Genomic DNA, 27,820 nt, shown 5'->3' with positions numbered 1-27,820 from the left:
ACAGAGAAATGCCAAGAGAATACAGAGTGCACAGTTAGAATTCAGGTGTCATATTAAAGTACCGTTGTCTGATATCACTTACCAATGTCTCTCCCTTCCCCCCTCCTTTTCTCTCTCTGTCGGGCAAAGAGATTATCTCTCCCTGATGTTAGACAATGACAAGAGAGGAAGGGAGAAAGAGAGCGAGAGAAATATACAGGGAGAGAGAGAGTCCTGTCCCATATGACCAGTGAAGAAAACTATTTTCTGACATGATGACATAGACCCTACACTCTTGGAAAAAATTATCCAAAAGGGTTCTTCAGCTGTCCCCATAGGAGAACCCTTTTTGGTTTCAGGTAGAACCCTTTCTGGTTCCACGTAAAACCTCTTTGGAAAGGGTTCTACATGGAACCCAAAAGGGTTTTACCTGGAAACAAAAGGGTTCTACATGGAACCAATAAGAGTTATTTAAAGGGTTATCCTATAGGGACAGGTGAATAAACATTTTAGGTTCTAGATAGCACCTTTTTTCTAAAAGTGTACACGCGCTCCCTGGACAATGGCAAAGGCCTCTTTCAGATCCAATCAAAATCTTTATTTCTCTCTGACATTATCTCTAGCCCAGCGATCAATAGATGGAGAATAAATAGGTAGAGCTGATAAGTAATGTGACACCTCGCATCTGGAGAGAAGGGTTCTTTGCCCATTAGCAGCCAAACCAGAGGGAGAGGAAAGCAGGGGGTGAAGAAGGGAAAGTTGTGGGCTGACAGAGTGGGAAGAAGACGAGCAGGAGGCTTTGTGTAATACACAGTTTGTTCATTAAGCATTTGTTTAAAGGTCATTTCACGATTCACATTCACATACAAACCTGAACAGGCTCATAGAGAAAATATAATGTAATGTTAAAAAAGAATGCTGAATAATTTGTAATAATGTTGATAATAGTAGTAGTAACGATAATATTAATAATATAGTAATAATAACATTGTACTCTAGCTTTCTTTTCACAATATGTTTTCACATTAATATGTTTTTGGAACATATACAATTGTACATTTTACAGGAAAGAACCAAACAAAAAGAAAATAAACAAACATTCAAAAAGTCAACAGTAAAATCCCTAACAGTTATTATTCTTATTTTCCTGGAATGTGATTTTTATTTTTTATTGTTTACAGTATCTCCATATGGACTGAAGCAAATTCTCCAGTCAAAGCATTGGACCTGGGTCAAATACAAAAGTCAAAAAACGGTTAAATACTTGAGCTGCTCTTGAGTTAGTTTGCTTGTTGCAAAAGAGTCAATGGAATAGTCCCAAAAGTGCCAACTCCAAGCTAAATCAAGGGTACCTCAAATACCTTCAAGTTTTTGACATACAGTATGTATTTGATCCAAGTGATACACCTCTCTGCTTTACCAATGAAAACATGGGTTTTATCTTTGGACTCTGAGGCTCACTAAACAACTCAAAACGCTTACCAGTAAAATTATTATTTATGTACAGTGTCATACATAATTATGTACAGTGACATACATAATTCATTATTTATTGCTTTTTGACTAAGTGTGTAAAAATCACTAGCCTACAGATGTTTCTAAGTAGTAAAACTCCAGTGCAGACTACAATATAAAGGAAGGAATTGAAGAGAGAGATATTCCTCCATAGGAGAGAGATCTCGGTTCCCCTTCTCTGCTCTGTATGAACACCAGGGTCATGTTCATTAGGGCGCAAGAATGAGCATTTCTTATCGGATAAGTCCAGGTAGTTCCTCCCTGTTTCAATCTGGTTTCTTCTGTTTGGTGCCTAATGAACACGGCCCTGCAGGAGAGGGAGCCTGGTGCTCCATCAATCCCATGGTTGACATATACTGTCAGCAATCGACTGGTACATAGCTTCATGCACCATTTTGCCCTTCAAAGCAGTCACTATTTGATTGGTTCGAATGAGTGATTGATAGGGTCGTGGTGGGTGCTCGTTGGGATCACGACACCATGGTCTCTCTCCCGCGGTGTGTTATTGCTTCGTGATGGCGGACACAGGCTGGCGTGTGTGGGTTTTAGGCTCCTTGGTGCAAGCAAACAGCTTCTTCGGTGAGAGCGCACTGACACTGCAATATATCAAGCGTGACCGTCCAGACAAACAGTGGACACCGATACAATGCTACAATAACATAACTACGAGACTATTGGAGGTGGAGAATACAGGATATACAGAATGCAGACTTTTTAGCGTTTTACACGATTGTGAATATTCCTTTGCCATAACACGTTCAGACAGCCGTATATGACGTAAAACAGATCATAAATGTCCTGAAGAGTCCAACAAATATATGTGAAATATGTACCATATACTGTACTTCTTCACTGTATTTCGTAGAGCTTGGATTGGATGGAGATTCTGTGTTGATCTTTGAAGCAACTATTCTTCTCATCCTTCTCTTCCCATCTCAATTGACAATCATTTTCAACCAGGCAGACAGGTTAGGCCTAATATATACAATTCGTTGACATGATAGACTGTAAAAGCGTGCCTATCGAAGTGACACTGTGGAAGCAATACTGAACAGACTAAAGATACTTCATTGTGACCAGTACGCAAGTGAATAACTTTGGATTTTGAAACTTTGAAACTGCCTTTCACCAGATTAAGTTAACTAATGTTACAGCACAAAATACTGTGCTTTATTGGCACAAGTAATATACACTGCTCAAAAAAATAAAGGGAACACTTGAACAACACAATGTTACTCCAAGTTAATCACACTTCTGTGAAATCAAACTGTCCACTTAGGAAGCAACACTGATTGACAATAAATTTCACATGCTGTTGTGCAAATGGAATAGACAACAGGTGGAAATTATAGGCAATTAGCAAGACACCCCTAATAAAGGAGTGGTTCTGCAGGTGGGGACCACAGACCACTTCTCAGTTCCTATGCTTCCTGGCTGATGTTTTGGTCACTTTTGAATGCTGGCAGTGCTTTCACTCTAGTGGTAGCATGAGACGGAGTCTACAACCCACACAAGTGGCTCAGGTAGTGCAGCTCATCCAGGATGGCACATCAATGCGAGCTGCGGCAAGAAGGTTTGCTGTGTCTGTCAGCGTAGTGTCCAGAGCATGGAGGCGCTACCAGGAGACAGGCCAGTACATCAGGAGACGTGGAGAAGGCCGTAGGAGGGCAACAACCCAGCAGCAGGACCGCTACCTCATCCTTTGTGCAAGGAGGAGCAGGAGAAGCACTGCCAGAGCCCTGCCAAATGACCTCCAGCAGGCCACAAATGTGCATGTGTTTGCTCAAACGGTCAGAAACAGACTTCATGAGGGTGGTATGAGGGCCCGACGTCCACAGGTGGGGGTTGTGCTTACAGCCCAACACCGTGCAGGACGTTTGGCATTTGCCAGAGAACACCAAGATTGGCAAATTCGCCACTGGCGCCCTGTGCTCTTCACGGATGAAAGCAGGTTCACACTGAGCACGTGACAGACGTGACAGAGTCTGGAGACGCCGTGGAGAACGTTCTGCTGCCTGCAACATTGTCCAGCATGACCGGTTTGGCGGTGGGTCAGTCATGGTGTGAGGTGGCATTTCTTTGGGGGGCCGCACAGCCCTCCATGTGCTCGCCAGAGGTAGCCTGACTGCCATTAGGTACCGAGATGAGATCCTCAGACCCCTTGTGAGACCATATGCTGGTGCGGTTGGCCCTGGGTTCCTCCTAATGCAAGACAATGCTAGACCGCATGTGGCTGGAGTGTGTCAGCAGTTCCTGCAAGAGGAAGGCATTGATGCAATGGACTGGCCCGCCCGTTCCCCAGACCTGAATCCAATTGAGCACATCTGGGACATCATGTCTCGCTCCATCCACCAACGCCACGTTGCACCACAGACTGTCCAGGAGTTGGCGGATGCTTTAGTCCAGGTCTGGGAGGAGATCCCTCAGGAGACCATCCGACACCTCATCAGGAGCATGCCCAGGCGTTGTAGGGAGGTCATACAGGCACGTGGAGGCCACACACACTACTGAGCCTCATTTTGACTTGTTTTAAGGACATTACATCAAAGTTGGATCAGCCTGTAGTGTGGTTTTCCACTTTAATTTTGAGTGTGACTCCAAATCCAGACCTCCATGGATTGATAAATTGGATTTCCATTGATTATTTTTGTGTGATTTTGTTGTCAGCACATTCAACTATGTAAAGAAAAAAGTATTTAATAAGATTATTTCTTTCATTCAGATATAGGATGTGTTGTTTAAGTGTTCCCTTTATTTTTTTGAGCAGTATATTTTCTTAAAAGTGTGAACATTGTCATGGATTGAATTCACATTTTGCTCTGAATTAATTTAGCTTTCAAGGACGTTAGCCGCCAGACAGTGATGATATACATGGCCATCAGTTATAGCTACATCTACTGGTAGTCGTGTAAGAAAAACTGTAACAAAAATCAGGCTCATACTCATTATGAAATAAAACCAGACTGACAACCCACATGGTGGGTTATAATAAACACACTGTTAATGAAAGTAACCAAACTAGGCCCAAAAATACCCCTTTTCAATAAGAGGTGTAATACCACTATCAACATAGAAGCTTTGGTGCCCTAAAATACTCTTACTGAGCCTGTCACACACACGGTGCACAAACACAAAACACACTCACATAGAGTGCATTCAGAAAGTGTTCAGATACCTTCCCTTTTTACAAATTTTGCTACGTTGCAGCCTCATTCTAAAATGGATTAAATAAATACAAATCCTAATCAATCTACACACAATACCCCATAATGACAAAGCAGGTTTTTAGAGATTTTAGAAAGTTTATAAAAAATATAATAATAAGTATTCAGATCCTTTGTTATGAGACTCTAAATTGAGCTCAGGTGCATCCTGTTTCCATTGATCAGCCTTGAGATGTTTCTACAACTTGATTGGAGTCCACCTGTGGTAAATTCAATTGATTGGAAATCATTTGGAAAGGCACACACATGTCTATATAAGGTCCCACAGTTGACAGTGCATGTCAGAGCAAAAACCACGAGGCCCGAAGGAATTATCCATAGAGCTCTGTCGAGGAACAGATCTGGGGAAGGGTACCAAAACATTTCTGCAGCATTGAAGGTCCCCAAGAACACAGTGGCCTCCATCAATCTTAAATGGAAGAAGTTTGTAAACACCAAGACTCTTCCTAGAGCTGGCTGCCCGGCCAAACTGAGCAATCAGGGGACAAGGGCCTTGGTCAGGGAGGTGACCAAGAACCCGATGGTCACTCTGACAAAGCTCCAGAGTATCTCTGTGGAGATGGGAGAACCTTCCAGAAGGACAACCATCTCTGCAGCACTCCACCAATCAGGCCCGATGGAAGCCACTCCTCAGTAAAAGGCACATGACAGCCCGCTGGGAGTTTGCCAAAGGGCACCTAAAGGACTCTCAGACCATGAGAAACAAGATTCTCTGGTCTGATGAAACCAAGATTGAACTCTTTGGCCTGAATGCCAAGCGTCACGTCTGGAGGAAACCTGGCACCATCCCTACGGTGAAGCATGGTGGTGGTGGCAGCATCATGCTGTGGGATGTTTTTCAGAGGCAGGGACTGGGAGGGAAAGATGAACGGAGCAAAGTACAGAGAGATCCTTGATGAAAACCTGCTCCAGAGCGTTCAGGACCACAGACTGGGGGGCAAAGGCTCACCTTCCAACAGGACAACGACCCTAAGCACACAGCCAAGACAACGCAGGAGTGGCTTTGGGACAAGTCTCCGAATGTCCTTGAGTTGTCCAGCCAGAGCCTGGACTTGAACCCGTTTCAAACATCTCTGGAGAGACCTGAAAATAGCTGTGCAGCGACATCCAACCTGACAGAGCTTGAGAGGATCTGCAGAGAAGAATGGGAGAAACTCCCCAAATGCAGGTGTGCCAAGCTTGTAGTGTCATACCCAAGAAGACTCAAGGCTGTAGTGCTTCGACAAAGTACTGGGTAAAGGGTCTGAATACATATAAATGTGATATCAGTTTTTTCTTTGAAATAAAAAATAAAAACCTGTTTTTGCTAAGTCATTATGGGTTATTGTGTGTAGATTAACGAGGGGAAAAAGCGATTGAATCCATTTTAAAATAAGGCTGTAACATAACAAAATGTGGAAAAAGTCAAGGGATCTGAATACTTTCCGAAAGCACTGTACAGATGCTTAGTACATGGCTCATCCTCTTTCCGCTGTTGTACAATCTTTTTCAGTTCTCCGTAAATAATACTTTGGTCCTCCCCTTCTTCCGCTCCTCACCCTCATCCCAACCACCCACCCCACCTCTTTCCAAGTTCCTGTGCCAAAAGGAAACTATCTACTCTTTCTGTCTTCTACCCCACTCTGTAACTCCTACCTGTAAGTCCCTCTATGTTAGCTCCCTGTCTTCCTCTCCTCTGTACAGGTAGCTATTGGTTCCTGGTGGTTGTACTAACTCCTCAGTCTTATCCCAGTCCGAGACCCAGGTTCCTGCACCTCCTCCTCCTCCGTTGGGATCCTGAGCTTGGATCGTTGCTCCGTAGCCTCCTTCTCCGCTAGTACGGTACAACTCCTCCGTCTCATTGGCCAGCTCATCCTCATCCAGAATTCCACACTTCTCATCGCTAAGTTGCTCGGGCTCTGCCCACCACTGTTTTTCTCCGGAGGCAAAAAGTCCTAGAATACAAAAGACAAATGAAATCATTCCTCCCAAAACTATACTGACTTTGACTTGGATCTAGATTATACAGTTCAACTCTAAAGGGTTGCATGCCTTGTTAAATAAAGGTTAAATAAAAATAAATGAATACAAATTAACATAGTAAATAAAAAAACTGGGACCAAAATGTATTATATGTTAACATTAGGACAATATGGAATACAATCGTGCAAGAGCGAATATCAATACAATAATACATGTTTGATTTTCAATGAATAATCTAGCTTGCTCGTCATACAATTAAAACACATTCATTTACTTCAGGGTCAATTCAAACAATTGTTGCATCATTATACAGCTTCATTATGATGTGCGACGATAGGGTAGGGGGGAAAAGAAAACAGACAGAATACATACCATAGAATATAACACCGCCGTAATGAACGAGTGCAGCGATGAGAAACACATACTGCCACTCTTCCCGCGTCTAAGGCGAGAGAGGGAGGGAGAAAGATAAAGAGGAGTTTTATTGTCACGTGCAGAAGTACAGTGAAATACCTAATGTGATTGATAGGCGGCGGGATAAAGAGTGAGAGAGTGTTTGTGTGTGTGTGTGTGTGTGTGTGAGGGAGAGAGAAAATACAAAGAGAATGAATGGGAGTGAGAGAAATAAACTAAAACAAGTGATAAAAGAGGGATGAATATTGAGTAAGAATGTGTATCTATTATCCCTCCAAGAGTCACTTGCTGTATTATGATAGATAATGATTTATATGATGTGTGATAGTTAGTAATGGGTATGCAGTAGGCAGTGTGCTGTATGGTGTAGTGTAGAAGCAGTCATTTTGTACCTTATGTTTGGTCATGGCACCAACAATGAGCGGGCACACCATGCCAGACAGAGTGCCCACCCCGTTGGAGATGCCCATGAGGATACTGGCATAGCGGGGAGCAATGTCCAGGTGGTTCACATTGAAGCCTAATGGGGAAACAGAGAGAAAGGTCACCAATAAATTGTTGTTGTTGTTATTGTTGTTGTTGTTGTGCCGACACAGACCATCAACTTTCAAGAAGTATGATAGAATAGTAGCCAAACTCTACAGTATGTCAGATAGCAAAGACAATCCCCTAAATAACTGAGCTTGAGAGATTATGCAATTCTCTATGGACAATTCAAGGTTAGCTGTTCTGCTGACAGAGCTTATCCGTTTCTGTGAGGAGCTGGAGTGAACTCTTTGATCTGTTGTGTGAGAAACCTGCCAAAACATGTCTTGAGGAAAGAATAACAGAAGACTGAGAGGTAAGAGAACTATGTGGACACCTCTTCAAATTAGTGGATTTCACTATTTCAAATGTAAATGTAAATAGACAAACGTTGGCCGTAGAATGGCCCGTACTGAAGGGCTCAGTGACCTTCAATGTGGCGCCTTCATAGGATGCCACCTTTCCAAAAAGTCAGTTTGTCAAATTTCTGCCATGCTAGCGCTGCCCCGGTCAACTGTAAGTGCTGTTATTGTGAAGTGGAAACGTCTAGGAGCGACAACGGCTCAGCCGCAAAGTGGTAGGCCACACAAGCTCACAGAACGGAACTGCTGAGTTCAGAAGCACGTAACGCGTAAAAATTATCTGTCCTCGGTTGCAACACTCACTACCGAGTTCCAAACTGCCTCTGGAAGCAACGTCAGCACAATAACTGTTCTTTTTGAAATTGGTTTCCATGGTCGAGCAGCCGCACAGTAGCCTAAGATCACCATACGCAATGCCAAGCGTCGGCTGGAGTGGTGTAAAGCTCGCCACCATTGGACTCTTGAGCAGTGGAAACGCATTCTCTGGAGTGATGAATCACGCTTCACCATCGGCAGTCCGACGGACTAATCTGGGTTTGGCGGATACCAGGAGAACGCCACCTGACCCAATGCATAGTGCCAACTGTAAAGTTTGGTGGAGGAGGAATAATGGTCTGTGGCTGTTTTTCATGGTTTGGGCTAGGCCCCTTAGTTCCAGTAAAAGGGAAATCTTTTTAATTATTATTATTTTATTTTTTTTACCCCTTTTTCTCCCCAATTTTGTGGTATCCAATTGGTAGTTACAGTCTTGTCTCATCGCTGCAACTCCCGTACGGACTCGGGAGAGGCGAAACACAACCCAACCAAGCCGCACTGCTTCTTGATACAATGCCCACTTAACCCGGAAGCCAGCCACACCAATGTGTCGGAAGAAACACTGTACACCTGGCAACCGTGTCAGCGTGCACTGCACCTGGCCCACCACAGGAGTCACTAGTGCGCGATGGGACAAGGACATCCCAGCTGACCAAACCCTCCCCTAACCCGGACGACGCTGGGTCAATTGTGCGCCGCCCCATGGGTCTCCCGGTCGCGGCCGGCTGCGACAGAGCCTAGTAAAGGGAAATCTTAACACTACAGCATACAATAACATTGTAGACAATTCTGTGCTTCCAACAAAGTGGCAAGAATTTTGGGAAGGCCCTTCCTGTTTCAGCATGACAATGCCCCTGTGCACAAAGTGAGGTCCATACAGAAATGGTTTGTCGAGATTGTTGTGGAAGAACTTGACTGGCCTGCACACAGCCCTGACCTCAACCCCATCGAACACCTTTGGGATGAATTGGAACGCCGACTGTGAGCCAGGCCTAATCACCCAACATCAGTGCCCAACATCACTAATGCTCTTGTGGCTGATGGAAGTCCCCGCAGCAATGTTCCAACATCTAGTGGAAGCCTTCCCAGAAGAGTGGAGGCTGTTTTAGCAGCAAAAGGGGGATCAACTCCATACTAATGCCCATGATTTTGGAAGGAGATGTTTGACAAGCAGGTGTCTACATACTTTTGTATGTAGTGTATATGAGTAGTGTAGTGCATATGAGAGATATGTAAAAGATAACAACCCAAGTCTCACCTGAAATAGCGAACCCACTGAAGCCCACAGCCAGAACCAAAAAGGTGATAGCCACCACTTTCGTATGAGAAAACCCGACCACTAGCAACAGGGTGGCTTCCATTCCGAAACCTATCACGAGAAAGTTAAGACACATAAACAAATATGGAGGAAGTCAAGAATCAAGGTAGCATTCTTTGAATACTCAGGTAAATGAACAGGGATAAAACAGCACACAAAGACAGTGGTGAAACTTGATAGAGGATATTCTTCTTTAAGAATTTTTTTTCTTTTGTTTCCTTCTAGTTAAAAGGTATTGAGGGCAGTCTGCCCGAAGTGTGGCTCTACGTGGTTCAGCTTCCCACAGTGATATAGATATGTATACGCTTCTCATTACCCTCACTCCTGTATTCTCTGCAGTTCAAAAATAGTCTACCTTGGCAAGCAATGCTGCGTTACTGTAAGTCATAATTTGCCTTCTGCAGTGATCGTTTCCTCACGCACCGACCGGACACCATGGTTACCACAAAACGAGGTGTTGTATTTTCCAAGTAAATATCTCTCTCTTACATTTTTTGGTGAAACTTTTTTTACCTTCTATTTTTCCTTCTAGCTGAGTAGTTTTGTTCATGTACAAGTAGTCTTTGGTTATATATGACAAAACTGGCACGAGCTGTCAATGAATGGCTGATACGAACAAACCAATAATCTTTCACGGTTCTTAAAAAGCAACACTTGATAGCTAATCACTAAATCAAAGACATGTCTTGCCCTGGCGCCAGCTTCTGTCGCCTGCTTCTGCTTTTTCCTTCCTCCTCTTTCCTTCCTCCTCTTTCCTTTCTCCTCTTTTCCACCTTCTCTTTTCACCCTCCCCTCTTACCTCCGCAGTTCATCATCTTCCGGACGTTGGTGGTGCTCATGATTTTGTTTGTGCGCAGGTAGTCAGCCAGCTGGCCACCGATCGGCACGATGATGGTCATCACTAGATGGGGGAGAGCCGACACCAAGCCCACCTGGGATGAGAGGTGTAGGGGTGGATAGGAGTTGGCCAGAGGGTGGAGGATATTTTTTAGTACTGTACAACAAATAAAACCAGACTCAGAGGAGCATAACAGTGCTTGTTAGTAGGCCTCATAAGAAAAGCTAAAAAGGCCATTTGTGTACCCCGGGATCACACAACCCTGGGTTCACATAGGGCCACATAAACCTGCACCAGAACAGTACTAGCTCTAGGCCAGATTTACATGGATATTCCTTGTCTTAGTCACCTTGCTGATCTCAAACCCAAACACTTCTTCAAAATATGCAGGTTGGCTGATGAGGAGCAAGTAGAAGGTCCAGCTTCTACAGAAATTGGCCACGATGATGGCGTAGACTGGCATCGAAGTGAAAAAGGCTCTCCAAGGCGTGTTCCATTTCTAGAAGGACCAGAAAACATTCAATTTACAGTAAGGAGGCAGGCAATAGTGCATGGTAAAATACAAATAAAACATTGAGTAGATACTGGACAGAATACCGAATACAAGATACCGACATTAGAATACAAGATACCGACATTAAAAACTTTCGGGAATTATGACCAAATCATTCTAAAGTATCTAAAATGTATTGTGTATCTCAACAAAGTCACTTACAGATGAGTTGTAAATGATGTGAGAAAAATGCTACTATTCATATGTAGGATCTTAATTTTGAGCCAGTTTGCTACAGCAGGAAAATGATCCTGCAGCAACGGGAAATGTGAATTATTATGTGGTCTATAATCAATGTACATTTTTTGTAAGGGTTGATATATCTTTTGTTAGGGCAAATCAAGTCTGACATTTTAAAGTGGAAATTACAAACTTTAGAATCCTTTTTAAACATTGAATACTCTACAAGCTTGCATTTTCTGTTGTGCAGGAAAATATTTCTCAGCAACAAAAGAGTGATCAACCAAAGCATGGATTGCTGTCATACTTTGTCCATAGATTGCTTACAGGGGTAAGGTGACCAACATGTCATTTTGTAATTTGAGTGTACTATCACTTTACAGCTTTTGTAACAGCCATCACATTGAGACCAGGGTTGATCGCGATCATCTTATCATGATTCCGTTGTGTGTTCTAAAAGACACCATATCCCCTATATAGTGCACTACTTTTGGTCATAGCATGCCACTTCAGATGAAGACACTGTTAAAAACAAATATTAGTTCAAAGGCTCAAAACCCCTAAATCACATCGTCAGAACACAACAACGAGGGGCCATGAAAAGTGGATCTGCAGAGGAAGTGAAACAAAGTGATGTTTAGCTTAGAAGCGAGTTAGTGGATAGAGGAATTGGTGTAGACTAACCGTAACAGGTGTAGAGTTAGCGGCTGACATTCCGATAGCCTCCTCAATGTATTTCCGCTCCTGTTCTGTGATGGTGGGGTGGGCTGCCGGGCTCTCGTACGACACCAGGATCCAAAAGAGATACCAGAAGATCCCAAAGCTGCCTGGGAGTTGGAAGGTAGAGTGGAACGAGTGGTGAGAAAAGAGTAAGAATAGAGAAAATGTGGTTTCTTAAAGCTTGGACAGACTGAGGGTCAGAGCTACAGTGCATACGTTTCACAACCAGTTCATAAGCCTTTGTAGCATTTGCATACTTGAACTGAACTGAAGGATTGTTCACTTTTGCACCGCTAACCGATACAATCCATTTCCAATAGCATTGCTACATTCTCCAAAAATGCTAGCCAGGAGATTCTGGACTTTGCTAAATAACCAGCTAACCAGGGTTGTTGTCAGTTCCATTTCAATTCAGGAAGTGCACTAAAATTCAAATTCTCTTCAATGCTTTTCAATAAGGAAAATTTGAATATAAATTGGAGTTTGGTCCACATTTTGAATTGACTGGAGTTTAAATGGAATTGACCCCAACCCTGCAGCAAACTTTTAATCTGAGCCAGTTTGCTAAAGAAGGAATATAATCCTGCAGCAAGAGGAAATGTGTATTATTATGAGGGTTATAATTAATGGACATTTTTGTAGGGGTTGATAGATGTTTTTGTAAGGGAAAATCAATTCAAATTTCAAAGTGAAACTTCAGAAGCCTTTTTAAACCTTAAATACACTACAAGTTTAAAATGTCCTGCATTGCAGGAAAGTTCTCCTGCAATGGGGTGATAGAAGAGGTTACTAACCATAGACATAGAAGACAGACGACCACCCTGAGTACTGGACTAGCACTCCAGCCAGTGGCATGGCTATCACGGCTCCTGCATAGGACCCTGAGATACACAGGCAGACACACTCAAACATGAGGGAGACAGAATGGTCAGTCATATGGAAGTGCACATCGACAAACACCATTGCTTTGGAACTAGAACTACTATCTTGAGCAATCCTAGCATGATTATTAATGATTACAATGGTAGAAATAGTCACAGTAGATGTTGAGATTGTTCCAGTCATGTAAGAGTATGGAGAATTACATCATCACAATAAGTTATATTTATTGTAGTAGAGAGCACAACTGTGACCCTTGTAGTGTCCAAACAAAGGCAGGGGAGACAGAGAGGATGACAGAAGAGCAAGATGACCTCACCACAAAAGGCTGTCGTGGCCAATCGACTTCTTTCAAGAGGTGGGGCCCATTTTGCCCAGATGCCGTGGCACGCTGGGTATGAAACACCCTGCGAGAGAAAGAATTACAGTTAAGGGACCAGGAAATGTTACATATTTGCAGTTATACTGAAAGGTTACTGACAACTGGTTGTTTTTTCTATGGTGAACTGGCCACTGACCATGTCATACTCTATGATGTTTTCTTTCTAACATGAGAATCTCCTAAAATACATGACATCACTTCCTGGTGTAACTCTTTCTCTCATGGGGTGTTTCAGGTGAAATGCACTCTACACGAGAAATAAAACCTTCTCGTCATGTATGACACATGGCCAGTGACCAGTTCACCATAGAGAAAACAATCAGTTGTCAGCATAGTGAACTCTGATGTATGCTAGGGAAAGCCATGGAATATAGCCAAGCACCTCCACGAGTCCTTGACATATCCTGACAAGGATAACACAGGCAATGTGAGTTCGTGCTGCCGAAGGGATCAACATATTCAGGCATGAGGTGGCCACTATGGCAAAGCCAAAGACTCTGCGTGGTAGAGGAGAAAAAAGAGGGAATAGAATCAGATATGTACCTACACTCTTAGAAAAAAAAGGTGCTATCTAGAACCTAAAAGGGTCCTTTGGCTGTACCAATAGGAGAACCCTTTGAAGAACCCTTATTGGATCCAGGTAGAACCCTTTTAGTTCCAGGTAAAAACCCTTTTGGGTTTCATGTAGAACCCTTTCCACAGAGGGTTCTACATGGAACCCAAAAGTGTTATACCTGAAACCAAAAAGGGTTCTACCTGGAACCAAAAAGGGTTCTCTTATGGAGACAGCCAAAGAACCCTTTTGGAACCCTTTTTTCTATGAGTGTACAGTAATAGTTATTGAAATATTCACAGCATATTATTCACATATAAGTATAAGCAGCTGACCTGTTGGCTGCAAATTTTTGACAGATGAATCCCCCGGGTATTTGGGTTACTATGTATCCCCAGAAAAATGACCCATGGATCATTCCAACCGTTTCTGGTTCCCAGTTGAACTGAGCTTTCTATAGAGAGATGGAGAGAGTGAGGAAAAAAAACGAAAGGAGAGTTCAAGGCAAAGAAATGGGAAAGAAGAAAATACATGTGAGATAAACCAAAGTAGGCGACCCTTACTACCACCCTTCAATGGTAATCATTAATCAAAGCCTTATCAACCCAATAAAAGACAAAGTTGACAATCAAACTATTCAATTGCGATTAGATGAACCTAACAACTTTGAGAGCCACCACGTTTGCACTAGCTGTAACAATCCTCTTTTAGCTAGTGCAACATGGCATGCGTCTTGTGTTTGCTGGTCAATAAGGTCATTATCATTATCCCTTTAGGAGAAGGAGGTAAAGCCAAACCAACCAGATTGGTCCAACTCTCTGACTCTTTGAGAGCATACAATACCATCACTGACAATAGAGATTCAGTCTCCCAAAAAGTCACACATATCACTCATGGAAACAAAGGTGCTACCTAGAACCATAAAGGGTTATTTGGCTTGTCCCTGTAGGAGAACCATTTTTGGTTTCTGGGAGAACGTTTCATCCAACAAAGAACACTCAAGCGATGGAAAAGGTTCCATGAATACTGAACAAAAATATAAACACAACATGTGAAGTGTCGGTCCCAGTTTCATAAGCTGAAATAAAAGATCCCAGAAATGTTCCATACGTATAAAAAGTGAATTTCTTTCAAATGTTGTGCACAAATATGTTTACATCTCTGCTAGTGAGCATTTATCCTTCGCCAAGATAATCCATCCACCTGAAAAGTGTGTCATATCAAGAAGCTGATTAAACAGCATGATCATTACACAGGTGCACCTTGTGCTGGGGACAATAAAGGCTACTCTAAAATGTGCAGTTTTGTCACACAACACAATGCCACAGATGTCTCAAGTTTTGAGGGAGCATGCAATTGGCATGCTGACTACTGGAATGTCCACTAGAGCTGTTGCCAGAGAACTGAATGTTCAATTCTCTACCATAAGCTGCCTCCAACATCGTTTGAGAGAATTTGTCAGTACGTCCAGCCGGCCTCACAACCACAGACTACGTGTAACCACGCCAGCCCAGGGCCACCACATCCGGCTTCGTCACCTGTGGGATCGTCTGAGACCAGCCACCTGGACAGCTGATGAAATTGAGGAGTATTTATGTCTATAATAAAGCCCTTTTTTGGGGAAAAACTCATTCTGATTGGCTGGGCCTGGCTCCCCAGTGGGTGGGCCTATTCCCTCCCAGGCCCAACCATGGCTGCGCCCCTTCCCAGTCATGTGAAATCCATAGCTTAGGGCCTAATAAATGTATTTCAATTGACTGATTTCCTTATATGAACTATAACTCAGTAAAATGGTTGAAATTGTTGCATGTTGCATTTATATTTTTGTTCAGTATAGAACACTACCCGTCCTCAAATAACCCTTTTACAACCCTTTTTTTACTGTATATCTCTGACTCTTGGACTCACCACAAGGATTGGCTTGTCGCCCTTGTAGATGGTTTGGTTGTTGACCATGCTGACGATGGCCACGCCCAAGTTGCATCGGATGCCGAAAGAGATGCAGAAGCCCAGGCCGGAAAGGATGGCGATGATGTAGCGCCGTGGCAGGCCGAAGCAGGTGCAGTCCACCACGGGCATCTCCTTCTCCTCCACGATAACCGCCTGGCCCTCATTGGTGAGCTCGATGGTCTCACCATTTTCCTGCCGCTTCTCTAGGATTCTGAGAACAAAGAGGAGAGAATATATACTGTATATATAGAGACAGTTGGCTTGTGACTTACAGCGACAGCTGTAACATACAGACGGCAAAGAGACATGATTCAGCAACATTTCACGGTCGAGAATTTTGTTGATATTAATTGAAAGTATTTGGAGACATACTTTACATTTACAAGTAACTGCCAAAATAAAGGAAACACCTACACAAAATGTCTTAATAGGGCATTGGGGCACCACGAGTCGCCAAAGCAGCTTCAATATGCCTTTGCATAGATTCCATAAGTGTCTGGCACTCTATTGGAGGGATGCGGCACCATTCTTCCACGAAAAAGTCCATAATTTGGTGTCTCAGGCACCGCTCCTGGGTTGAGATCTGGTGAATGAGACAACCATGGCATATGGTTTCCATCGTTTTCATGCTCATCAAACCATTCAATGACCACTCGTGCCCTGTTGATGGGGCCATTATCATCCTAAGTGAGCACAGCCATAGTAGCCAAAATAATGGGCAACTGGGGCTGCCCAGCATGTTTATACATGGCATGATAGTTAATTAGTTAGGAATTGCTCAGAAACCACACCTGTGTGGAAGCACCTGCTTTCATTGTACTTTGTACCCTAATTTACTCAAGTGTTTCCTTTATTTTGGCAGTTACCTGCATGTTCTTGTTAGCATCAGTCTGAGGTATGATTGTGTAGGTTTGTGTGTGTGTGTGTGTGTGTGTGGGTGTCTTCCATGCAGTAGTTATGCAAGTTATTTTGCATGGTATTAAACGTCCATGAGGGTGTATTCATTGCTAATGTATTTTAATGGCTATGCTTGACAACACAAACATATTTCCATTGTGGAAAAATCAAGACTCTTCCAAGACTGAGACTTTCCTTCCTGTAAACCACCTCTGGGCACTTCAATGGCACCTTGGCCAAGCCCTGGCTTGCAGTGATTATTATTATTTTTTCTGATATATTTTTGGCTGACATGACCAGTCTGACAGGCCTTGGCTGGCAGGCTGTGGTACAGTAGAGCTAAAACCATGAGGTGAAAACAGATCTCAAGCCCCACCCCGCTCTCTCCTGCTCTCTCCCGACTCATCCAGCTCACTGAGCAAACATGCTAACGACCTGTGCCAGCCTCCAGTCTGGGAAACATCAAATATGTATTCAGCCGAGGCACATCATCCATTAAGCATGAGATCTGCCCGGCCCCAGTGCGAGGCTGTACCTCTGCTGCAAGGCCAGGGAGTATGGGGAGATGTGGGGGAGACTGAGGTTTCACATGCCCCTGCTTTATTTACATTCTGGTCATAAGTTTTTAATGCTCAAGTGATTAGAGGGAAGGAGAGCCATTGGTTAAGAGCAGACTGTAGGAAGAGGTAGAACACTAAACTGTCAATCAGTCAGTGGTGAAGCCAGTATTGTTTGAACTGCAAAGTTGACCGTTTCTCGTCTGAGGAATCAGACTATTTGTTTTGTATATATTTTAGCTAGTTGGGTATAGTTTTTAGGAATGGTAAAAAAAATGGGTACCGCCTTGAACCACACTGTGATTTGATATGTTATACTTCTTTTTGCCCAGACCTTTTCATCCCTCCAAAATCTCACTTTTGTCATTTTACAGACGTTTCAGAAACAACGTAATATGAAGTGAAAGGAGGAAACTGCTATTTAAGGTAAAAAGCTTCACAGAAAACAGGGAAATGTGATGCTTAGACGGGATGTCTCACAAATATAATCCCTGAAATTGGTACAGAAGACATTTTTTAATACATTTGTCCATATCAAGACAAAAGTATTTATCATACTGGGTCAATGCTCTGATATCCTTACCTACCAGAAACTTGACCAGAATTTCAAAACCACCAGGGCAATATCTACTGAGACAGACTACCCAGAGCCAGTCAAACCCATGATCAATCAAGCTAGGGTAATCTACTGACAGTGTCACCAAAGAAGTATGTAGACCAATGTCACAATGTCATAGCGATTTGTCACACAGCAGCACTGTCACTGGGCACAAGGTGTGTGTCCGTCACCCCATCAACATGCAAGGCCATTTTAGAAGGTGAACTTCCTATGTGGAGGCTTGAGAATGATGCGAGGGTAAAATAGACATGTCCTCTATTACACCTTTGAGAGCAAACTTTATACCATATTTGGCATCAAATTATAGTTCACAAACTGTGCATTGCGGCAAGTCAAAAACTGCTGTGGTATGCGGAACCTGTGTACGCCAACACATGTGAGGAAGCAACATCTACACAACGGGGGCCACTACGGTAGCCTGGCTGACGCGTCCCACGTGACTTACATCGAGGGAGAGTTGTGACACGCTGGTCTGGACCGGAAGCCGTTTGATAATGCAATAGTCGCTCAGAAATTGAGGGGACGTATTGATTAGTTCTCTCAAATGTTTTTTTTATTTTATCTTGGGGGGTTGAGACCTCTTGTTGTTTGGATTTGAAAATCCAACAGTTGTAATAGAAGGGGACCGCGCTCAGGGGCTGTTCATGGCTGTGCGTGTGGGTTTGAGTGAGAAAGACACGAAGGAGAACAAACCAGTGAAAGCACAGCTGTCACGCCCTGACCATAGATAGCCCTTGGTTCTCTATGGTGTAGTAGGTCAGGGCGTGACGAGGGGGTGTTCTAGTTTAAAATGTCTATGTTGGTGTTTTGGTTTGGTTCCCAATTAGAGGCAGCTGGTAATCATTGCCTCTAATTGGGGATCATATTTAAGTAGCTTTTTTTCCCACCTGTGTCGGTGGGATATTATTTTGTGTTTGCGCATGTGCACCACGTAGTCACGTTTCGTAGTTTGTTTATTGTTTTGCTGAAGTTTCACTTGATATTAAAGATGTGGAACTCTACGTATGCTGCGCCTTGGTCCAGTTCTTACGATAACCGTGACAACAGCACCCTTCATTGCCGACAACATCAAAACAGCCTTTCCAGACTCTGAAGTCAGGAGGACTTTGAATTTGGTATCAGCCAGACTACCACTATGGTGCCTTGACCAATAACAGTTCACACAAGCAATGGCCCCAGCATTCTTCGACAATGATTAAGTATTAATGACTTTCGCTGACGATGAATTATTCATATCTCCTCCTATTTCTGTCTTAGTGGGCCTCTCTCTCCTTCTATTCTTCCTGTCCCTCGTTCATCTTTTTGGTCTCGTCTCTGTCCCTGCCTTCCATCCTCAATTCCCTCTCCTCTCACATTGTCACACCCATCTTGCACGACTGATCTTCCAACACCAATTCCCCTTTCTGCGTCCTGAGAAATCACTCCCTGTCTAAACAGGATCGCATATAGAAGGGCACATCTGTGCAGGTGAAACAATGTCCTTTTGATACCTGTCAGGTGTTTATGAAATGTGTTCAAGGTGAAACGTGCTCAACACTACCGTCTTGCAAATACAGTAGTATTGCAAAAAAAGTGCTAGGAGCCAACTGTCCCATAGTAATGAAGTAGAAGACAGGCCAGTGCTCACTTGATATCATTGCAGCAGATGCACAGATTTTTAAATGCATTTCCTTTTCTGTCTTTTTTCCTCCATGTCTCAACTTCCAGTTGCCTTCGTCTGGCCCCGAGACGTATAGCCCTTTAAACCCTTAGCTCTTCACTAACTCCTTTCCTTTTGACTCTCTAAATAATATCACACAAACCGACAGAATAGTACGTACCTGTGTAGTAAATGTGGATGTCTTTCTGCACAAAACTCTTTGAGACATTACAGGAGAGGAAATGAAATAGAGGTCAATGACTCTGAATACCTGTTCACTGGTTTGTCAAATGAGTATACCAGGTTCTCTCCAACTTAATCTCTTAATTCATTCGTCAAGGACACTGAGGTGAGGACAGTTCAGCATTGCAGTTCAGAGTTCAATCAACAGGTTAAGATGATTGATTGAAGAATCAGTTGTAATGTACATGAGGAGTAGGACTAGATCTGGGAAGCAACTAAAATGAGTATTATCTTCAAGATACCGTACCACCTGAATATGACACAGACTCTGTTGATATGAGGTTGCAGACTTCTGAATACACAAGGGAATAGTTAAGTCAATAGTTGAGAAAATGTGAAATGGCATAGGAAAACCTTTCAACACAGACTGAAAAGTCATCTGAGGGCAATGGGACTCTCTCTTGAATAATACAATCATAGATTTAGGAATTCAAATACATCTCTTTGAATACAATTACCAAACATCTTATTCTCTCAACAATCCACAAACTGTACTGGGCCAAAATGAGCTTCAGAAACATTCAGCAATTTTTTATTTGGTTAATGATAACTTAGGTCTAAACTCACGATAGATGGCTGAATGGTGACTGATAATATTTTGTGAAAATGACATGACATCACATGGTCAAAAACACTGGCTACTTCCCACTTGGCACAGACATCAATTCAACATCTATTCCACGTTGGTTCACCCGAATTTAATTGAAATGACGTGGAAACAACTTTGATTCAACCAGTGTGTGTGCCCAGTGGGTTGTGTTAATAAGACAAACTATACCGCAGACACAAGTTAATCCGCAGAAAATGGCCCAGAGTATTATCACCATGTGGGCAAGGGACTCAGCCTTAAGAATTTGAATTGCATTCAGCCGCTAAATGTGATATTGTTAAGACCCCAATGCTTGACAAAACAGTTGGATCTAACTATATACTCTCTACCTTGGGGACAATGTCAACCAAATGTCATTATGCAACTGTTTATACAATGTTTTGTAAATGACGAATTATGACATGATTGGTTATATCAAATTAGGGGCACTGCACTTGAGTTGTTATTTTACTACAAGATGAGACACTCTCTCATCCTTTCTAAAAGTTCTAAAAACAAAGATACTGTAGTTTACATTTACATTTAAGTCATTTAGCAGATGCTCTTATCCAGAGCGACTTACAAATTGGTGGATTCACCTTATGATATCCAGTGGAACAACCACTTTACAATAGTGCATCTAAATATTTTAAGGGGGCGGGGGGGGGGGTTAGAAGGATTACTTTATCCTATCCTAGGTATTCCTTAAAGAGGTGGGGTTTCAGGTGTCTCCGGAAGGTGGTGATTCTACGCTATAGCCTCCATTTAATGCCACCTCTTTGTGTTTCAAACTTGCAGAGAGCAATGTCACGTTAAAGGAAAATTCCTCCCAAAAACGATCTTTTGGTATTTGTTTCATTAGTCCATGGTTGACATAGCCTAAAATGTTTTGTTTGTCAGCACTCAAGTTTTCAAGATACAGCATGTAAACTTTCAAAATACAGACATCATCACTGTATGATGCATTTTGCATCATATAAAAAATACATCATACTGGATGATTTCTGTATTTTGAAAGTTACATATATTGAAAACTTGATTGCTGACAGTCAAAACATTTTGGGACTTTTTCCTTTAAAGCCAAATTATTTTTGCTACAACATTTACAACATAATTCTTAGTCTTTTCCACACACAGTACAATCAAAATGAATTGAATGAGTCTGGCAACCTAAAACATATACGTATAAGGAGAACTATTGCTATGGCGTAGTAAATGTCACATAAATGCACACATAACAACTTCAACTTTATATTGATATGCATATGCTCGTTACACTAGCCACAAACCAACACCTCTGGGAAACACCTCCGCCACGCACGTGCTGAGGAAGTGAGGGTTTACCAGACACTATCGCCTACAGTAATCCTGAGTGTAAATGCTTTTGGGGGAGGGGAAGGGACAATGACGAGTTATCGAACGGGGCGAACCTGGAGAGGTGTAGGCTACTGAAAGAAAGAGAGAGCGAAATTGTAAATACAACCCATATTTATGTTGATTTATTTTCCCTTTTGTACTTCAAGTATTTGCACATTGTTACAACACTGTACATAGCCAAAATATGACATTTCAAATGTCTCTATTCCTTTGAAACTTTTTTTAAGTGTACTGTTTAGACCTACTGTTCATTGCTGATTGTTTATTTCACTTTTGTTAATTATCTATTTCATTTGCTTTGGCAATGTAAACATGTCTCCCATGCCAATAAAGCCCTTTGAATTGAATTGAAGTGAGAGAGAGAGGGGTATATGGTGATTGGGATTTATGTGGGCCAACAGCTTGGAGGGGGAGGGTTATTTCGGGAGAGGATTTGTGTGTTTAGACGCATCTTCAAATCCTGAGAAAAAGAGAGACCGCAAACTCTTTGCCCTCCGATATCCATCCAATGTTTCTGAAGATTCATCATACCTTTTCTTGCATCGTGGGCGCGCCAAACAAACAATATGTTCCCTTATGAAAGATGTGTCTTTCACATTTCTTGAGCAGAGTAGCCAGCTCTCGCAAGTGGTCACACTGCATCTCACTAGGCAAATTAGCTGCTGGTCTAACTTTCATTTCATGTAGGCCTAGGCCAATTCCAAATGCTTTTTTTTGTATTTAGATTTTATTTAACCTTTATTTAACTAGGCAAGTCAGTTAAGAACAAATTCTTATTTACAATGACGGCCTACTTTTACAATGTGACAGTACTTAGCTGACCAGCTGGACACAATAGGCTATACACTGGGTGGACAAAACATTAGGAACACCGTGCCTTTTTAAGTGCCTTTGAACAGGGTATGGTAGGAGGTGCCAGGCGCACTGGTTTAATTGTGTCAAGAACTGCGACGCTGCTGGTTTTTTTTTTACACTCAACAGTTTCCTGTGTGTTTTAAGAATGGTCCACCACCAAAGGACATCCAGCCAACTTGAAACCCTGTGCAAAGCTTTCGACACCTTGAAGAGTCAAATGCCCCAACGAATTGAGGCTGTTCTGAGGGCAAAAGGGGGTGCAACTCAATATTTGGAAGGTGTTCCTTATGTTTTGTACACTCAGTGCATACCATTCTTTTGCACACAAAAAAACCTAAAATGCATACAAACTCTGGGAACAAAGCCACATAGAGATCAGCTTAGCTTGTTGTACATGTTGTTGTATATAGCCTCGTTATTGTATTTTATTGTGTTACTTTTTTTTTTACTTTAGTATTATTTAGTAAATATTTTTAGAACGTTTTTTTAAAACTGCATTGTTGGTTAAGGGCTTGTCAGTAAGCATTTCTATGGTAAGGTCAACACCTGTTGTATTAAGCGCATGTGACAAATCAAATTTGATTTGATTTGTTATCATGTCATTACAGTAAAATAACCGTGATTATTGGGGGGTAAAATATGAACCAAGCATAAACTTAGATGAAACTTTATGTCTCCTCCTTCATAAAGTTCTAAAAACGAAGACACAGTAGTTCTAGGCTATAGCCTCCATTTAATGACATCTCTTTATGTTTGAAACTTGCAGAGAGCAATTCGACTGGGCACACCACGTCATTTCAACGTGGATAATTGGATAATATTTTGTTGAGACGTTGATCAATGAGATTGCAACCTATATTCAACCACTTAAAAAGACAGCCAAAAGTTAGTTGAATTTCCAATGTGTTATCAGTATGCTTTCAACCATCTAAAAGCACAATCAAATTCCAATGGAAAAACAATGTCCGATTTGTCACCCAAATGTCTATCACTGCGCTTTCAACGATTTAAAAGCACAGCAAAGTTCAAATAGGAAAACAGTAATTCTAGGCTATAGCCTCCATTTAATGCCACCTCTTTTGCTCTCTGCAAGTTTCAAACACAAAGAGGTGGCATTAATGGAGGCTATAGCGTAGAACTACAGTATCTTTGTTTTTAGAACTTTTAGAAAGGTGAGAGAGTGTCTCATATTGTAGTTAGACCAGCATGGTCAAGGAATAGTCTCCATTCCTCAGAACAAGAATAGACTAACGCGTTTCAGAAGAAAGTTCTTTGTTTCTGGCCATTTTGAGCCTGTAATCGAACCCACAAATGCTGATGCGCCAGATACTCAACTAGTCTAAAGAAGGCCTGTTTTTTTGCTTCTTTAATCAGAACAACAGTTTTCAGCTGTGCAAACATAATCGCAAAAGGGTTTTCTAATGTTCAATTTGTTTTTTTAAATGAAAAACTTGGATTAGCTAACACAATGTGCCATTGGAACACAGGAGTGATGGTTGCTGATAATGGGCCTCTGTACGCATATGTAGATATTCCATTAAAAATCATCTGTTTCCAGCTACAATAGTCATTTACAACATTGACAATGTCTACACTGCATTTCTGATCTATTTTATTTTATTGGACAAAAAAATGTGCTTTTCTTTCAAAAACAAGGACATTTCTAAGTGACCCCAAACTTTTGAATGGTAGTGTATATATATTCACTACATGGCCAAAAGTATGTGGACACCTGCTCGTTGAACATCTCCTTCCAAAATCATGGGCATTAATAAGGAGTTGGTCCTCCCTTTGCCGTTATAACAGCCTCCACTCTTCTGGGAAGGCTTTCCACTAGATGTTGGAACATTGCTGCGGGGACTTTCTTCCATTCAGCCACAAGAGCATTAGTAAGATCGGGCACTGATGTTGGGCGATTAGGCCTGGCTCATAGTCGGCGTTCCAATTCATCCCAAAGGTGTTAGATGGAGTTGAGGTCAGGGTTCTGTGCAGGCCAGTAAGTTCTTCCACACCAATCTCGACAAACCATTTCTGCATGGACCTCGCTTTGTGCATGGGGGCATTGTCATGCTGAAACAGGAAAGGGCCTTCCCCAAACCGTTGCCACAAAGTTGGAAGCACAGAATCGTCTACAATGTCATTGCATGCTGTAGTGCAGGGGTAGGTAATTCCAGTCCTTGAGGGCTTGATTGGTGTTACAGTTTTGCCCCAGCTAACACACCTGACTCCAATAATCACCTAATCATGATCTTCAGTTTAGAATGCAATTTGATTAATCAGCTGTTTGCTAGGAATGGAGAAAAAGTGTGACACCAATCAGGCCCTCGATGACTGGAGTTGCCCACCCCTGCTGTAATGTTAAGATTTCCACTCTACTGGAACTAAGGGGCCTAGCCTGAACCATGAAAAACATTCCCAGACCATTATTTATCCTCCACCCAACTTTACATTTGGCACTATGCATTGGGGAAGGTAGCGTTCTCCTAGCATCTGTACAACTCAGATTCGTCCATTGGACTGCCAGATGGGGAAGCGTGATTCCTCACTCCAGAGAATGAGTTTCTGCTACTCCAGAGTCTAATGGAGGCGAGCTTTACAACACTCTAGTCAGCTATTGGCATTGCACATGGTGATCTTGGGCTTGTGTGCAGCTGCTCGGCCATGGAAATGATTGTGCTGACGTTGTTTCAAGAGGCAGTTTGGAACTCGGTAGTGAGTGTTGCAACCGAGGACAGACAATTTTTATGCGCTACGCGCTTCAGCACTCGACGGTCCTGTTCTGTGAGCATGTGTGGCCTACCACTTTGCGGCTCTGCCATTGTTGCTCCTAGCCTTTTCCAACAGCACTTACAGTTGACCGGGGCAGCTCTAGCAGGGCAGAAATTTTACTAACTGACTTGTTGGAAAGGTGGCATCCTATGACGGTGCCACATTGAAAGAAACTGAGCTCTTCAGTACGGGCCATTCTATTTCCAATGTTTGTCAATGGAGATTGCATGGCTGTGTGCTCGATTTTATACACCTGCCATCAACAGGTGTGGCTGAAATAGCCGAATCCACGAATTTGAAGCGGTATGTTCAATGGCTAAGGGGTGTTATTAACCATGATGCAACTCGGACTGGATACCTTCATTATCCGTGGTATATTGGCCATATACCACAAACCCCTGAGGTGCCTTATTGTTATTTTAAACTGGTTACCAACGTAATTAGAACATGAAAAAGTTTTTGTTTTTTTCATATCCGTCTGATATATTATGGCTTTCAGCCAATCAGCATTCAGGGCTCAAACCATCCCGTTTATAATCATGTTTAGATCATCATGGTCTATCGATATAAAATCATTTACATGTCAAATTAGAAGAAACTAATGTTGGCCTCTTCATCCATCCATCCCATCACAAGCTGACTGAGCTTTGCGCACCTAAGTGAGCTGAGGCTAACTTCTTTATTTAGGTTCGGCCTACAGAAAACGTCCGTGAACTCGAAGATACTGTAGGTTCAAATCTAGCCTTTAGGAAACTATTTGAGGTAAGACCTATCTATAGACTTTAGAATGGGCGGAACGGAAACTGTCTCAATTAACAGGTAAAAGTGAGGACATTCCCACATCGATATTAATAGGGCCTGAATTAAGTTAATCTAGTTAGCTATATATCAAATCAAATTGTATTGGTCATATGCTTCGGAAACAACAGGTGTAGACTAACAGTGAAATGTTTACTTACGGGTAATTGTTTACTTACGGGTACGAGGTAATTGAGGTAGCTATGTACCTCCTTGCAATGTCCTTGCTCTTACAGTTGACATAGAACAGAAGCTATACATTTACACACGATGGAAATCAAATATTTTCTATTAGAGCAACCATAAACCTTTTTGAAATTAACAATTTAACATGAAAGATAATAAAATAACCCACATTAAAAACAGTTGGCTACTCGTAAAATACATCCATGAACATAAATACAAATGTACGCTATGCCTATCTTTCATCTTACTCAGTTAGAGTTGCCTCAAATGTAAAAAATGTTGGTTTTACGAAATTGACAGAAAGACCAAATTGATCATTGCAAACAGATGTTTCGTCAGGTCAACCAACCCCGCTCAGGCCTTTGGGTATCTTGATACTCCATAGTCTACAGACACATTTGTCTACCGGCCGGCCCACTGGTTCCTTTTTAGCCAAAGGTGCAGATAAAAGTCATCCCTGATCTTTTACAACGCTTAATAGGCCTAGGCTACTTGAATATACATATATTTAAACTCTATATAAACTCTAAATGTATGCCAGGCGGGATGACAAATGACTATTTTGTAATAAAAAATCAAGACGGTGCTAATCTGGATTTCACGCGATAACAAAGTAGGCTACACAATTTGCACAAATAAGCCACACAGAAAAAGTAATAAAGCTGTTGTTTTAACTTACTTGTGTAATTTTCCGAGGGTCTGGCCCGCGACGATTTTAAACCTTTCTGGTCGTATCTCCATCCTTGCGACTCCAGTCTCCGACCGATTTGCTGTCCGCGTGCACTCCCGCTTGAGCGCGCAGCCCTATTCACTATCACCTTCTCTCTCCGCCCTTAACCTCTCACTCACATACCATCAAACCTTGCTTCCCTTTATCAACTCGCTGGTCCACCCCCTATGCTGGTCCACCTCCTATTTGTGATTATTTTAGCCTAATTCAAAGTGAGCCGTGAGTAGAAATTCAAGATAAAAGAACAAAAACTTCCCATGCCTACATTTTACACAATCGCGATGAGAAAATACGTTGTTTTAGCAGTGTTTAGCAATTAAAAAATAACTTCTCAAAAAAATCAAAATGTGTGACAATGAATGATCGCGCGCTGTTTGGCCGCGAGTGTCACTATCCATGGTGCTGAAACCAGATCACTGACCTCAAGGCTAATCTGCCCGATTGTGTGTAGCGAGAATCTGTCACTTCCTTTCCATAAACCCGGCGTCTTAAGTAGCCTGGCTATTCTCGTACCACACTGAATGACGGGCATTAGATGACTCTATACTGACACACATGTAGCCTACTGGAGAAACAGGTAATTTAGAGCCAGAGTGGTCGCCTGAGATTAGATGTGAGTAAAAGGTATAACCACTATCTTGAGTAAACTCACTTAACTCACTTAAGTAGACATACATACCGTGGCTGTTTGAGTTCTGTTTGTTGCCATAATAACTGTAAGAACACAAACATGGATGCGCTCTGATCCGGCCATATTATCAGTAGTACTATTAGCTTTTATTTTAGGCTATTTTGTTTTGATTGAACAGATGAAATTGCTATTCATATTTTCATTCCTGACATCACTGACATCTTTATCATAAAATAACCTTACAGTACCACAAGTATCACC

At 42.2% G+C, this 27,820-nt stretch overlaps 1 protein-coding gene across 1 annotated transcript; it reads right to left on the bottom strand.

Annotated features, from left to right (window-relative positions):
• LOC106579380 (vesicular glutamate transporter 1-like) lies at positions 1-27,820 on the bottom strand. The gene is made up of 13 exons (XM_014159222.3): positions 26,878-27,820; positions 15,628-15,880; positions 14,055-14,173; positions 13,549-13,663; positions 13,104-13,191; positions 12,700-12,786; positions 11,870-12,012; positions 10,802-10,951; positions 10,414-10,546; positions 9,555-9,665; positions 7,487-7,614; positions 7,053-7,122; positions 1-6,652 (listed from the first exon to the last, which is right to left on the bottom strand). The coding sequence occupies exons 1-13, from the start codon at positions 26,937-26,939 to the stop codon at positions 6,366-6,368; spliced, it is 1,746 nt and encodes a 581-aa protein (XP_014014697.1). The 5' UTR covers positions 26,940-27,820; the 3' UTR covers positions 1-6,365.

Source organism: Salmo salar, chromosome 19 (genome assembly GCF_965601325.2).
Source record: "Salmo salar chromosome 19, fSalSal1, whole genome shotgun sequence".
Classification (NCBI taxonomy): domain Eukaryota; kingdom Metazoa; phylum Chordata; class Actinopteri; order Salmoniformes; family Salmonidae; genus Salmo; species Salmo salar.
This window is presented reverse-complemented; position numbering and strand designations above follow the sequence as displayed.